Here is a 15751-nt window from a genome sequence, read left to right on the forward strand (position 1 = left end):
TTAAATAACATTAAAACATTTGTATATTAAATAACATTACAACATTTTATTCAAGGTATTGAAACTTAATTCAGTGTGTGTGTGTGTGTGTGTGTGTGTGAGAGAGAGAGAGAGACCTGCGGATTCTGTGTACTCATGCAGTACTCATGGTCTGGAAAGTTGGATCACCGTGTTTTAGACTCTTATCATTTCATGGTATACCAAGCAGTTTTCTCAGAGAGGGTTTTTTCCACCTCTGGCAGACATCTTGGACACACAGGCAATAAATGCCTTATTTTTTCTTTAAGTTGTAAACTTAACTCCAGGTTTAAAAGTTTACTGCTGGTTCCCAAGATACCATGTTTTATTTGTGAAGGGTGTTCTGCATTCTCTTTCAGCGACTTCAAAACCAAATTTACTCCTAAGACTTTCAATACCCAAATCTCCTTGGTCCCTTAATGCTTCGCACCTCCAGCACTGACGCCCTTGGAAGATCAGATTAAAAGGCACAGAATATCTGCCATACATTAGCAAGGAAGGGAGATTTTGAGGCAACACAGTTCTGGTGCGGAAGGAAGCAGCAGCAGCTTCTGAAAGCCACCCTTCTTTAGATGTTTTTAAGAGGGGTCTTACATTGAACTACCATTGTTCGGTCCCAGATCCTGCCAACCTAGCAGTTCGAAAGCACGTCAGAGTGCAAGTAGATAAATAGGTACCGCTCCAGTGGGAAGGTAAACGGTGTTTCCGTGCGCTGTTCTGGCTCGCCAGAAGCGGCTTAGTCATGCTGGCCACATGACCCGGAAGCTGTATGCTGGCTCCCTCAGCCAATAAAGCGAGATGAGCGCCACAATCCCAGAGTCAGTCATGACTGGACCTAATGGTCAGGGGTCCCTTTACCTTTACCACTGAATTCTACAATCCCATTGTCTTCACACAAGCAAAGGATCACCCTTTGTAAAAGGATGCAAGCAAGTGCATTGACGTCTGGGCCATCTATTGAAGCCAATGTTATGGCACCTGTTCTGACTACATGATAAACTGCTTAGAGGTTCTCTTACAGTCAGATATTTAACTAGTATTGGTTAAATAAAAACAAAATGCTAGAACAGAGATGGGACTTCCCTTAGCCAGAGTAGAATCTCAGCAAATAACATGGATGTCAAAGCCTGGCCTAGTACAGACTGAGGCACCTCTACATTCATCACATGGTGAGGCGGAGATGTTTTTCTCTGGAATGCTCCTTGATGCAGAACTCTGCTTTAGGGAACCACAGGTGGCTAGTTTATTCTTACAGCCTTCCCTAATGAGGTCACACATCCTCCCTAAAAACTAGCTGGAAGGAGTCCTCTGAATGGAAGTGCTTGACGTTGCAAAGTGGCAGAAGCTAGGAGAGTGCGTGGACCTGATAAATAACCCGATAGGAAACCACTGGGAATTCCATGCAAGAATGGGATATTTTATACGTCTGTAAGAGATATGCTTCCAGACATCTCGGAACACACAGACAGAAGAAGCCTTTGCAGTTCTCTCCTGCTGCTTAATGGAAACTACCAGGAGAAGTTATACCATAAGTTCCCTAACAGTAACGTAAAGGTAAAGGGACCCCTGACCATTAGGTCCAGTCGTGGTTGACTCTGGGGTTGCGGCGCTCATCTCCCTTTATTGGCCGAGGGAGCCGGCGTACAGCTTCCGGGTCATGTGGCCAGCAGGACTAAGCCGCTTCTGGCGAACCAGAGCAGCGCACGGAAACGCCGTTTACTTTCCCACCGGAGCGGTACCTATTTATCTACTTGCACTTTGACGTGCTTTTGAACTGCTAAGTTGGCAGAAGCAGGGACCGAGCAATGGGAGCTCACCCCGTCGCAGGGATTCAAACTGCTGACCTTCTGATCGGCAAGCCCCAGGCTCTGTGGCTTAGACCACAGCACCAACCACGTCCCTTTCCCTAACAGTAATTACTAGGAAATCTTACATCAGCACTTCCCAGGCATCTGGGGAAACAAAGTGGTGATCTGATCACTCCTATACATACATCCTGTCATTCATGAACTCTGCTGTTCCATTCAGAAATCCACAAGAACAGAAATGACCTCAGTTTGGAGGCTGGGTGAGGGGAGAGATGTATTCTACAGTACTACCATAAAAGTGAATGGATGGTGTCCCTCCAGACCCCTGATTTGCCACACCCTTTTTAGTCCTCTCTCAGATGTTGTGGTCTTGAAACAGCAGCCAGCAGCCTCAAGACAAACAGCACCTGAAACTTTGAGGTGCTCTGTGGTTTCATTTTGAGTGTCATTTGCCTTTCCCCTCAACCACCCTGTCCCTCTAAAAACCCCAAAGCTCATTTCTGGGAAATTTAACTGTGTCAGCAGAAAACTAGGTGAAGCTTAGTCTTCCTTTGGTTACGGCTCTTTTCAGAAAAAAAGGGCTTTTCCAGTACAACTTAGCAAACTACATTTCTTTCTTTCCTTTCCCCCCACATGCCAGATTTTTTTATTTAATCACCCATACATCAGCCATGTGTGTTGTAACAATCCCAGAAAACCTGGGTTACCATAGCAATGTACTATGGGTTATCAATGACGGTCCAGGAATCAGCATGTTTTTACATGAGTAGAATGTGTGCTTTTATTTAAAATGCATCTCTGGGTTATTTGTGGGGCATAGGAATTCATTCATATATATTTTTCAAAATATAGTCCAGCCCCCCACAAGGTCTGAGGGACAGTGGACTAGCCCCCTGCTGAAAAAGTTTGCTGACCCCTGTCTTAGTGGATTCCAGCAAGCTCCGGAACAATCCAATGGCATGCCAAAAATCCTCCTCAACTAAGCTTTACTCAGGACTTAACTTACTCGTGTTTGTTAATTTCAGTGGGTTTACACTGCGTAAAACTTAGCCGAGTACCAACTTAAGAGTGCAGCACCCTCTGAACACAGGCGATACTGACATGAAACCATGCTGTCTGGTATTAACAGGTAGAAGGTGGCAGTAAGATTTATTACGTATAAGCCTCTCTAGCCAAATGGTATCCATTTTTTTTGTACAGCAGAAGTTAAGACAACAAGTTTGCCAAACCTGATATGAAAGAAAGCCATGCTCCTTCCAGAGTTTTGCAAAAGGCAGAATGCCATTCATCGCCAACTATTGTGTGCATCATTTCTGACACGCCCTTGGATGGTTTTGGCCAGTACTGGGGCCAGTGTCGGCAGGGGAAGCTAAACTTTAAATACAGAAAGGCAGCCTCAGCCCCACAAAATGCCACCCTATGAAAATAATGAACATCTTCCTTAAGCTATTGTTTTTCTTTAAGAACTACATAGGCCTTTTGTCCACTGATACATTGTTATTTTACTTTTAGCATCCTAAAAGTTTATTATTTTGTAATTTTAGTGCTTAACTCTTTTTAAGTGCTTTCCTATTAATTAAAAGAGTTCCTCCCCATCCACATTCGAAGCAACCATCGCCACTTCAAGGAAGGCTATTTTTCACAAACCATCCCTGACAAACCAAATATTACTAGAAGCCACTGGAACCAGTGAATATTTGGGACATCTCCTCGTATCATTCCATGCCACTGAAAAGCAGAGGCAAACAATGCCCAGACAATCTCATTGTCCCTTATAGGGAGGAGTTGGATTTCATACTAAGCTGTCTCTTCAAAAACACACATCGCTGGCAAACACATCCGCCTGATAAATCTGTGTCGCTCACTGGGCCACTCTGCATATCTGAAACAGGTATGCAAGTTTTTGGAAAAAAATATTGGTGGAGGGGGAATCAAAAGAGCTGGGCCCCTGAGAGTTGGCGGCTATGGTGCCATACATGGTAAACTAATAAAATAATAGTATGTTTAGACAGGGATTTCTATGTTTTATTTTATTTTTTTTACACGGAACAGAGTGACTGACTGAAGCTTCCTGTGGCAGATACCTGTATTCCTGCAACTCAGGACATCGTACTGTGCTGCAGGAAAACACTAGGGCTGCCATATTTCAGGAGGTAGAAATCCAGACACAAAAGTTGCTGACCTTTTTCTTTTTGCCCAAGTTGTTGAGGTTTTTTTTTGAGAAACTTGGGCAAAAAACCCACTTCCACAATGGGCTGCCATACCTCTGGGTTTCCCCGAACATTTAAACCGGCTGACGAAAGTTCCACCTGGATGTGACTTTCGGCAGCCAAATCCTGGCATTTTCCAGGAAATTCCGGACATATGGCAGCCCTAGGAAAAAACAGCCCTCAGGCCATTATTTTCCCCACTTCCATTTTTGTATGCTTTGAACTTATTGGCAGGAGTAACTGCAGAAGATGAGGATGCCTGGGTTGACCCTCTGGCAGAATTACCGTATTTTTCCGCCTATAAGATGCCCCCATGTATAAGACACCCCCTATTTTTGGGCAACAACCAATCGCCCGTCCACCTTCAGCACTATCCATGTATAAGACGCCCACTGATTTTTGACATTATTTTTTTGGGGGTGGGAAACAGTCTTATACACGGAAAAATACGGTGGGTAATATGGCAGATAAGAAGCTGCCCACCTCTCCCAAAGTCCTTATTTCTTTGGACTTACTTCCTGCCCTTCGCTACATGATCCCAGGGTGTGGTGTATACGTGCAATTCTCCACATCCCCTGTGATGTCATCGCGCTGCAAGTTTACTCAACTATGGCATTCAATGACATGGATTAGGGTGAGGAAACCTGCCGCGTGATGGTATCACATCCTGCTTCAGTTTCACTCAGAGAGGAGAACAAGGCCCAGGGATGTTAACTTTTGTCAGGCTTCCATTATGTCCAACTCTCCAGGCAGACAACATACACCAGTGACTTTCACATCCAAGTCACATGAACGTTAAGACGACAGCATACACCATTGTGTCGTATAAGCCCTGCTTGGTTCTGAATCTCACTGGGTTGGAAAGGTCACATCTCTCCACTTAAGCTACCTGGAATGGCTGTTGTGAGATGCAAAACGGAGGAAGGGGCAAGGTGCAAATTTAAGAAGAGTCTGTCACAACTCAGGCCACAAGACTTTGCACACTCAAGAGGACATAGCCCAGGTAAAACCAGGGATGTTTCTAGGGGACCAGATTTATCGGACCATACCAGCCCCCTACCTTGCAGAAATCCACTATGTTGAATACCGCAGACTTCTTACAGCGGCTAGATTAAATGTCCTTGACTCTGCAATATTGTGGGGAAGGTACAGGGGAGTACCATACGCCCAGAGAACCTGTCATTGTGCCATGGGTGTGGTTGAGTCCACCGAACACATTCTCTTGACTTGCCCTTCTTATGCAGAGCTTAGACAAAATTTTATAGACCCACTCCTATGTCAATTTAGCTTCCTACCTGGAGAAAACCAGGTTTTACACTTGCTGAATAATGTCACTAGAGCTATACCTTCCTTGGTGGCCAAATTTCTTTTTTTAGCTTTTAAGCGTCGCAAGACTATAATTGACTGTATTGATATGGGGCTATCTGTTTAGCCCATTTTAGTGTTGGCTAAGTTCTAAAATCTTCCTGGATGTTTTAACTGTGTATTGACAAATGTACTTTTTTCTGACTGACGGTCGAATAAAAGGTTGATGATGATGATACTTTGCACACTTACACTTAATATGCAGGGGTAGAATTAATTGAGTCAGAGGGACGGATTAGGTGGTAATCAAATTCCAGCCCACTTGCCTTAAGAGAGGAAGAAGAAGAAGAGTTTGGATTTGATATCCCGCTTTATCACTACCTGAAGGAGTCTCAAAGCGGCTAACAATCTCCTTTCCCTTCCTCCCCCACAACAAACACTCTGTGAGGTCAGTGGGGCTGAGAGACTTCAGAGGAGTGTGACCAGCCCAAGGTCACCCAGCAGCTGCATGTGGAGGAGCGGGGAAGCGAACCCGGTTCACCAGATTACGAGTCTACGGCTCTTAACCACTACACCACACTGGCTCTCTACTATCCTCCACTACTATCCTCCACTAAGATGCTTTTCTCCTTTTATCAATGCATTACATTGCAAGGCTCTCCACACAACACCACAGACAGAACAAGAATCTGCAGAGCAGATCCTCAGTGCGAACTCAAATGCCCGCTGCAAAAAAAAGGTGTGTGTGCGTGTGTCCTTTTTGGCAATCCCAATATTCCAAAGACTAAAGAAAAAGAAAGAGGAAAAAGCTATAAACATCTTAGGCGAAGTATGCGTGCTTCCATTTCCTTCCCGCACCCCATAAAATCCCACAAGTGAAGACCAGAATAAAACCATTAACCCTCTCTTGACCGACAGAGCTCTTTGCTTCTACAAATGGTGCAATTTAGCTGGGCATGTCCAGTTTCGTGTCTGCACGGCAAGAAAATAAAGTACCGGTTTCTGGAAGGCAGGGTGGACGCTTGGCAACAGCACAGAAGGATACAAAGAACAGCATGACTTGGTGATGGTTGATAGCACCGATGAGCCCCACGATGGCGATCAGAAGCAGGAAGAATCCCACAGCAATGACCCCTCCGATGATGTGGAGACTGTAAACAATGCCATAGGCTTTGCCCCAGGCGGCCACGCCAATCAGCAGCAGCCCGACCAGCTGGAGAGAAAGAAGAATTGAGGGGAGTCAGAATGGAGGAGTTGAAAGCATAGAACAAAAGGCAGGTGGGAACGGCAGCACTAGCACTTCTTTCCTTTGAGGTTTAGTTCATTCATACGTACAGTGGTACCTTGGGTTACAGATGCTTCAGGTTACAGACTCCGCTAACCCAGAAATAGTACCTCGGGTTAAGAACTTTGCTTCAGGATGAGAACAGAAATTGCATGGTGGCGGCACAGCAGCAGGAGGAGGCCCCATTAGCTAAAGTGGTGCTTCAGGTTAAGAACAGTTTCAGGTTAAGAACGGACCTCCAGAACGAATTAAGCACTGTATCTTCAACCCTTTCTGGTTGCCCTCTTCATTTCAGCCACATGCATGCTTCAGATTTAAAGAGGTTTAATCCTACGGAAGTCAACAGGCACGAATATTTGTTTAAAATCATAGTCCTCTAAATCGGCAGGTTGCTGGATCAGGCTACGCATCATCTGTAACTTGATTTCATTTTGGCTTATCTAAGGCTTTCCTTGAAAAACGTGAGAAATTTATCGGGCAGCAACATGAAAATCGCTGCTCACACCATATGTTTGTTTGCTTTAATTGCCATTTTAAAGCATTTCTAACAAAAGGAAGCCAACTCGACTCATTTAAATTTGTAAGGTGTTTTGTGAACTCTGCAAGATTCTCCTGCAAATAAGAACCTCTTCTTCCTTCTTCTTTCTTTTCCCTCACTGGCAAGAAAAAGTCTAACCTCTTCTCTACATGTTTGGGGCTATTTGAAAAATGGATCATCCATTCACTAGCAGGATCAGAACTCTTTTGACTACTGCACCTGTCTTATTCGCCGTTTGTTGTTTAGTCCCTAGGTACTTTCCTTCATACAAGGGACGTGGGTGGTGCTGTGGGTTAAACCACAGAGCCTAGGACTTGCCGATCAGAAGGTCGGCGGTTCGAATCCCCACGACAGGGTGAGCTCCGGTTGCTCCTGCCAACCTAGCAGTTCGAAAGCACGTCAAAGTGCAAGTAGATAAATAGGTACCGCTCTGGTGGGAAGGTAAACGGCGTTTCTGTGCGCTGCTCCGGTTAGCCAGAAGCGGCTTAGTCATGCTGGCCACAAGACCCGGAAGCTATACGCCGGCTCCCTCGGCCAATAAAGCGAGATGAGTGCCGCAACCCCAGAGTTGGTCACAACTGGACCTAATGGTCAGGGGTCCCTTTACCTTTACTTTCCTTCATGCTAGAAGAGCCATTAACATTCCCCATTTCTGTTCTGAATCTTAAACTCATATTTAGAATTTACACAAGCCCACAGATAAATTATAGTGCACATGTTAACTGAGTGCATGCTATAATTTGAGAAGACTGGAAGGCTATCAGTGTTCAACAGCCCCTGTTCCCAACTGAAGTTATCTTTATCTCGATACTGCCAGTACCTTCTTACACATTTGATATGTTAGAGAACTTCTTCAGCATAAACCAGTATTGTGCATACCCACATGAAATAACATACTGAGGTGATGAAGGCAAAATAAGTTTAGTCCTGTACTACACCATGCTGTGCAATCAGCCTGCAATGGTAGTACAGGCAACGACTGATTAATGTGCATCTACATGATACGCAGTTGCGCACGTGCACACACTGCGGGACCTGGAAGTGACCCAAAAAAGCATGAAACTATAAAAAGGTATAATGGGAAACCAAAAAGTGAATTGAAAAAGGAATGGGAGTGCCTAAACGAATACCTTAAAAGCCAAGGTTCGAGGACAGAAATCTGGCTGAGTCTGGAATAACCTTGTGAAGTGAAAGGATAAGAAAGAGGGATTTATATGTAGATGCTAGGATAGAGACGATAAGGAAAACAGGAAGATACAATGAGACGTAAAGGAGGTGCTGTGGGATTGGTGGAAATCAATGTTTGTTTTCCTTTTCAGTGTTTATATTATTAATTTGTAAGATTTGGATTTGTTTTTCATATGCTTGTTTTTGTGTTTTGTGTTTTGTTATTTTTCGTTTTGTTGTTGTGTGGAAAGTACTAATAAAATTTACTATTTAAAAATAATAATAATAAAGAAACAAACAAGGGGAACTGAGAAAAAATAAAATAAAATAAAAGTAAAGTGGGGGGAGGGTGTATGCGTGTGGGGGTCAGGAACAGAACCCCTGCGTGAAATGGTCATCAACTGTAATGCACCCTGCTCCACAACTGTTCTGTTTTAAGCTATTTTATTTTATTTTATGGTTGTGCAAGTGTAATATCTATATTGCGTGTCATGACTACATGAGGAAATCTCAAAACCCGTATGAAAAAAAACGACAGCAGTAATAGCATGGAATATGGGATTAGAGAGCTAATAATGGATTCCTGATCAGAGGCATTTAGCTCTATTTTAAAACATATTTCTAGCTCTCAGGGTTGCCCTTGAGAAATTTCAACACCCATTAGCAGCTTCTAGAACACAGAATTACATTTTACACAACACATGCAGGGACCTTGAAACCACGTTTGCCGTATAAATGCAAATAAAGGACCTGGCAGCACTTGCAAGGGAGGATCAGCTCACAGGTGGATGTGCTTAACTCTTCTTCCCCTTACTACCTTTGACCTACAACCTCCGTCCTGGCACTTGTTCCACCCTTGTAGGGTAGGAATTCAAACACAGCATTTGTGGGCAGGAAATGGTTAAGAGTGCGAGCACACACGCACACACATGCGTGCGCATGCACACCCCAGCCTATCAAACCACCCACCCTCCCAATCAAATACCCAGTTACTAAATTGGCATTCCCCAGCTGGGAAGCACATTTGCCAATTAAACATGTCATTCTGCCCTAAACTGTCTTGCCAGAGTGGTGCATGCTCTAGTTATCTCCCGCTTGGACTACTGCAATGCACTCTACGTGGGGCTACCTTTGAAAGTCACCTGGAAACTACAACTAATCCAGAATGCGGCAGCTAGACTGGTGACTGGGAGTGGCCACCAACAGCGGTCTTAAAAGACCTACATTGGCTCCCAGTACGTTTCCGAGCACAATTCAAAGTGTTGGTGCTGTCCTTTAAAGGCCTAAACGGCCTCAGCTCAGTATACCTGAAGGAGTGTCTCCACCCGCATCGTTCTGCCCGGATGCTGAGGTCCAGCGCCAAGGGCCTTCTGGCAGTTCCCTCATTGCGAGAAGCAAAGCTACAGGGAACCAGGCAGAGGGCCTTCTCGGTAGTGGCGCCCGCCTTGTGGAACGCCCTCCCATCAGATGTCAAAGAGATAAATAACTACCTGACATTTAGAAGACATCTGAAGGCAGCCCTGTTCAGGGAAGTTTTTAATGTGTGACATTTTAATGTATTTTTAATCTTTGATGGAAGCCGCCCAGAGTGGCTGGGGAAACCCAGCCAGATGGGCAGAGTACAAATAATAAATTACTATTATTACTATTACTATTATTATTATTATTATTAAAAAACTAGAAGGCATTTCATATTGTGGTTCCCAACCTACCATGAACAACTCAAAAACTGCTGAAGGTGGACTACTTATTTATTTGCCAGCTGTAGCAATGGTAATGCACTCTACTAGATGCTGTATGATTTTAATTATACTAGTTGGCCCTGCCATTTCTTATGTGTTGTATTCCGCAGAATTCAAACAGTGGTACAATAAAATACAATGTAAGAAATAAAAGCCGAAATTGAAACACAATTAAAAATCAGTATGAATATCTGATGCGATGGATTGCCATCTCCCGTCTTCAGCCACAAATCCACAGATGTGCGGCAGACCAACTGAATGAAGTAATGGTCTGTGGACCAGACTTTGGGAACCCCTGATCAGCTGGTGGAATCCCATGATGTCACTGCTCCTGTATCCTCGCACACCCATTGCCCCACATTGCTCTGCAGGTTCAACCTTCTTCCTTAATCCTTGCAGCAGCAAACAGATGATGAAACTGAAATATGTGACTTACAAGACTGGTTCTGCATCTCCTAAGAGATCAGGGAAGAAGTTCCAGGAGCCTTTCCAGCTGCCTGTGGCCCACCAAAAGCCCTGACCCCAAACCCTACCCATGCTCTCCTTCCCTGCTATTGCCATATTCTACAGAAAACACAGAATACATTAAACACCTAGATAAAGTAGGTGGAAGAATAGATCACGCTATAACACAGTGACTAAGGCAACAACAATTTCACCTAAAGCACTCAAAGATTTTCTTGCTGGCCATGGACCCATCCAGGATGTTACCTTTTAATTATGTTAACTGCATTTAAATGGTTCAAAGCTGCCCCCAGGCCAACCGATACAGAATTGAGCATGGGCAGACATGCTGTAGCAAGTCGTGTAAAGCTAGGTGCTTGCCCTCATACAGAGACAATGAAGAACATCCCACTTCTGCACTTAATATCACTTGCAACATCTGCTGATGACTCTCCAGTTCAGCTGCTCCACTCCTCCTTATAAATCATTCCAGTAAATTGCTGACCTACCAGAGCTTTATATACATGCAATAAAATGTAAATATTCTTTGAAATGGGGTTTGTATTTTTGTTCTGGTATTTTTAAAGTGAATCTTTGGTTGCATGGCTTTCTCTACTTGGTTCACTCAAGGACATCACTGAGTTAAAGGGCTAAATCAGATCCTCACTCTTCACCGAGAACCAAGCCACTAAGAGGCTGCCGTGCTCCTCAGCTGCCAGCACTGGTCATCTTTATTTGTAAGAATGAGTGACTTTTGTTGACTTCCTTGCAGCCCTCATACTCATCTTGAGCAGTGTGTCACGTTCTGGATGCCACACTTTAAGAATACAGACAAACTGGAACAGACACAGAGGAGGGCAATGAAGATGGTTGCAGAAAATAAATGAAGAAAGATTTAAGTAACTGAATAATTTAGAGGTAGAAAAACCGAAGATGGGGATATTGAGGACATGACAGAGCTCTACCGGTACTTAAAGATTGTCCTCTTTTAGTTCTATGTGAGCAAACACCTGTTTTCTGCTTTTCTGGGTGGCAAGAGCTAGCTCTAATGGGCTGACATTATAGGTTAAATTTCAGCAGAGCATTAGGAAAAACAACTTGATGGTAAGAGGAGTTACACAAGGAAACCAGTTACCAAGAGGAGAGGTGGGCTCTCGTTATGGTTGTGGGGTGTTTTCAAGCAGAGGCTGGACCATAATCTGTTGGGGAGGCTCTAGCTCAATTTCCTCCACGAAGCAGAGGGCAGAAAGACTAAAGACCTCAAGTCCTCCTCCAACTCTACGATTCTCCTAAAAAGAAAAGAGTGTTGAGGTGGAAGCCAAAATCTGCCCAGCCTAGCAAAAAGAATGCTTTGCCCCCACAGTAACTACATCCATGAGCACAGCTCCATTAATTTGGCTCACAGGGAACAACCACTTTTACAGGAGACTGTAAAGGATGTCCATCACAATGGCAGGAATATTGTTGGTAAAGTAAAAGCAATTGTAGGACTATATATCCTCTGCACCATAGAAGAATTCATGTTCTGTGACTTGGATAAATTATACAAAATCAGATGATGTTACAGCTATCTGCTTATTTTGCATAGCTTGGCCTAACTCCAAGTTTTTAGAAGATTTCCAAATGTCCAGCAAGATCAGGACAATTCATTTTTAGCAGGGAACAGGGGTTACACAGAAGAGAGAAGGGAGTGTGCAACATACAGCCCACATACTCCTCTCTTGATTTGTGTGAGAAATGACTGGTGAGGGGAGGCAAAAAACATTTTGCCCCTGCAACCATTAAGGGGCAAATACTTGCTGCTTTTAAAAGCTGGACATTTTCTGCGGAATTGCAGATCTACTGAATGTGCTCAGCCCTGGATATCAACATATCTGAATATCTCATGCACATTAACACTCTTGGTTTGGGCCAAGAAATTGTGGCGGCAAGGACACACTGTTGAACAAACTGTTTAACTGCATTCCTGCACTAAAGAGGCAAGCATGGCTGGGCTACAGTTTCACCTGACCAGAAAACATGGAATTCCCAGAGATTGTCCTATCAGCAAACATTTCTTCATCCTTTCCTCTCTACTAGCAGCTTGGTAGAAGCATTTACACCTCCCCCCAGAACATGTTGAAGAACATGAGGAGAGGGATGATTGATTTCAGATAGATTCCATTCTACAAACTACAGGGAAAAGAAGCAATGGTTGCAAGACATTCAACACACACTTGAATCTTCGAGCTGAGATTTTCTACTGCCTAAGGCAGAGGTTTTAATCCTTTTGGGGTCCATGGCTCCCTTGACCAACTACATTCTTTCTAGGGCATCCCTGTGGGGCTCAGGAACCCAGTTATGTCACCCCCTGCCTGCAGAGCTGGCAGCCTCTCACCCTTTCTCGAACACCCTCCCTTGTGGAGTGTTCCCTCAGCCTCCTCTCCTCTCCCCTTCTCCTTGGGAGTCCTCTGGGCGGCAGCTGATGCTACCCCTGGTCTCTGAACTGCCCCCCCATGCCCCAAAGAGAGATGCCTCCTCACACTTCCCCAGAGGCACCTGGGACTTGTCTGTCCATACTCTATTCCCAACAGCAAGGGCTGGTGAACTGGCTGGCTGGGCTCCCTTGCCCGCTTGCTTGCTTATCCCAGGGCCACCTCAGCTCCTGGCAACCGGCACCCTCTGGCCAGCCCCAGAGGCACCATTCGCCTGGGGAGCTTGTAGCCACAAACAGCTGTGCAAGCCTTTGGGAGGCAGAGAAACAAGAGGGCATCAGAGGAGGGAGGGAAGGGAAAAGGGACAGAGGCCAGTGTAGCCTGCGGCCTCCCTGACCATCATTCAAGGCACCCCAGGGTGCCACGGCACACTGGTTAAAAACCACTGTCTCAGTCAGTTTTATTGCACATAGCCAAAGGCTGCCGCAATATACACAGAATTATTTGACAATTAAAAGAAAATATACTGAACTGATAAAAAAGACTGGTCCAAGTGTTCAAGGCAAAAATAAAAAACAAAAACATACTTTGCTTAAAAATATCAGTTCAAAGTTACTTGTACTTTCAGGACATCTGCATAGGAACACTCCATGTGCCTACAGGTTGGCCTGTTAAATGTGGAATCAGGTTTCTTGGTGCAGACTGGCCTATTCTTAACTCTTAGTGATCTTTCCACCCTGAGTGCGCAATCTTATGCACATTTACTCAGATAATGTGTCCGGGGAACTTAATGCCCAATACGTAGGTTTAGAATTGCAGCGTAACTTAGTAAATTAATCAGACTCAGGAGTCTTTTAAAGTTCTGTTCTTTTTTCCACCTAATATTCCAGCATTATCACAGCAGCACATACCCCAACAAACACCCTTATATTCACCCAGACATGCTTTATTCACCCTAGATCTTTTGTACATCTTAGCAGAGCAGGGGTATATTAGGTCTGAACAACCGTCCACCAAGTAGTTGAGACATCCATTGCTCATAACACCATTATCTAATACTTCCTGCACATGAAATACTGCACTGCTATTAAAGCAGCCTTTTACATTTGCTCAAGTTATTGCTCGTATGCGAAGGCCTCAGATGATCAAAGCTTCCCTGCAGTTTAACTGGGGGCCTAGTTAAACGGCAGAGATTACATTTTGGTGAGGAGGCCTATAGGCCAATGCTGGGGAGAGTCAACACCCACAAGCAAGAAACTAGGTAATAGCCATTCCCTCATCATTTATCTCAGTTTCCAAGTAATCAGAGAAGCAGCCCGAAGCAATGATCCAGATCTGCAATGAAGAAGCACGGAAGGAAACCTCTGACCTGTTCTAGCAAAGAAACTCAGGTGCAGCGGTGCTGGTGAAATGCACACAAGTACAGTGGTACCTCGGGTTAAGTACTTAATTCGTTCCGGAGGTCCGTTCTTAACCTGAAACTGTTCTTAACCTGAAGAATCACTTTCGCTAATGGGGCCTCCTGCTGCTGCTGTGCCGCCGGAGCACGATTTCTGTTCTCATCCTGAAGCAAAGTTCTTAACCCGAGGTACTATTTCTGGGTTAGCGGAGTCTGTAACCTGAAGCGTATGTAACCCGAGATACCACTGTACACCTCACAGCCTCTTAGAACTAGATGGGGCGAGGAACACGCAGCTGACACAACAGGAGGCTCAGCATCTTTTTTAAACAACAGCAGCCGCACTTTGTAACTTCTGCGGTCTTCTCCAGGCGGGTACCATTGCCAGATCCCCTCTCCCGCACTGGCCTGGCATCGCACCTCTCCAGCCCCACCGGGTCTCTTGGGCTTCGGTCTAAAAACCCAGTTCTTTCCTTTCCCCATCTCAACCCTCCCCACATCACATCCACCCCACCAGGGAGGGAGGGAGGGGAAGGGCCCGCCATCCTCTCTCCAGGCAGGAGGAGGCCACCTTGCTCCACCCTCACCTATTATCCCAGGGAGAGGGAGGAGCTGAAACCCCCCAATAACCCCCACTCCTCAACCCCTCCCCCCAATAAACCCCACCCCCCTCAACCCCTCCCCCACCCCTTTAAAAAAAAAGGAAGGAAAACACTTCCTGCTGTGATCCTGAAAGGGCCCACAGCTGCCCCCTCCCCGCCCCACTTTCTCAGGCCCCCTCTCCCCCAAAACACCGCCCCCCCATCTTGCTAAGACAAGGGAGGGGCCGCCCGCCTGTCACACTCACCACGTAAACAACGTTCAGGGCGCACAGCGCGTTGCGCGAGCAGGCGAACCCCCCGCACACCATCTTCTCGAGCGGGAGAAGCGAAGCCTCTGGCCCCCGCCCCGCCGAAAATAAACAGAGACCGGCCCCTCCTTCCCTGCCCGGGGGTGGCGGCAGCAGCAGCAGCCGCTGGTGCGGTCCCTTTAAATATCAGCCCGCCGCCAGTGCGCCTGCGCGCAGCTGCTACTACTACCGCGGCGGCTGCTTCTGACCGGCTCGGCGCCGCGTTCCCTTTCTTAGCGAGCCTCCTCTTGCCCCACCCACTTCGCCCCTCTCCCTGCTACGCACGCGCACATGGCGGAGCTTCCCTCATTGGGCGTTGCGCGTTCCATATCCCATCCGGGCACTGCGGAGGAGGAGGAAGTTACGTCAATATACGGGGCAGGGGAAATTGACGCAGCCTCCACTTCCGGTGCCGGTTCGGCTCCGCCATATGCGGGTCAAGGAGGTGGCGGAAGTACGTAGTGGTTCGCGTAGAGTTTTAAAAACAAAACGAGGCAGCACATGCAGGACTTGGAAATACACTGGTACCTCG

General features: G+C 45.8%; 1 protein-coding gene across 1 annotated transcript in view; it reads right to left on the reverse strand.

The window, feature by feature from the left end:
• Positions 1-15439, reverse strand: part of TSPAN31 (tetraspanin 31) — a 28005-nt gene extending 12566 nt beyond the window's left edge. Inside the window, exons 1-2 of the mRNA XM_053372836.1 lie at positions 15178-15439; positions 6387-6554 (exon numbers count right to left, since the gene is read on the reverse strand). Of these exons, the coding sequence (XP_053228811.1) occupies positions 6387-6554; positions 15178-15240 (231 nt within the window). The 5' untranslated portion in view covers positions 15241-15439. The remainder of the gene's footprint in view (positions 1-6386; positions 6555-15177) is intronic.
• Between the last annotated feature and the right edge of the window lie 312 nt (positions 15440-15751).

Source organism: Podarcis raffonei, chromosome 2 (genome assembly GCF_027172205.1).
Source record: "Podarcis raffonei isolate rPodRaf1 chromosome 2, rPodRaf1.pri, whole genome shotgun sequence".
Taxonomy (NCBI): domain Eukaryota; kingdom Metazoa; phylum Chordata; class Lepidosauria; order Squamata; family Lacertidae; genus Podarcis; species Podarcis raffonei.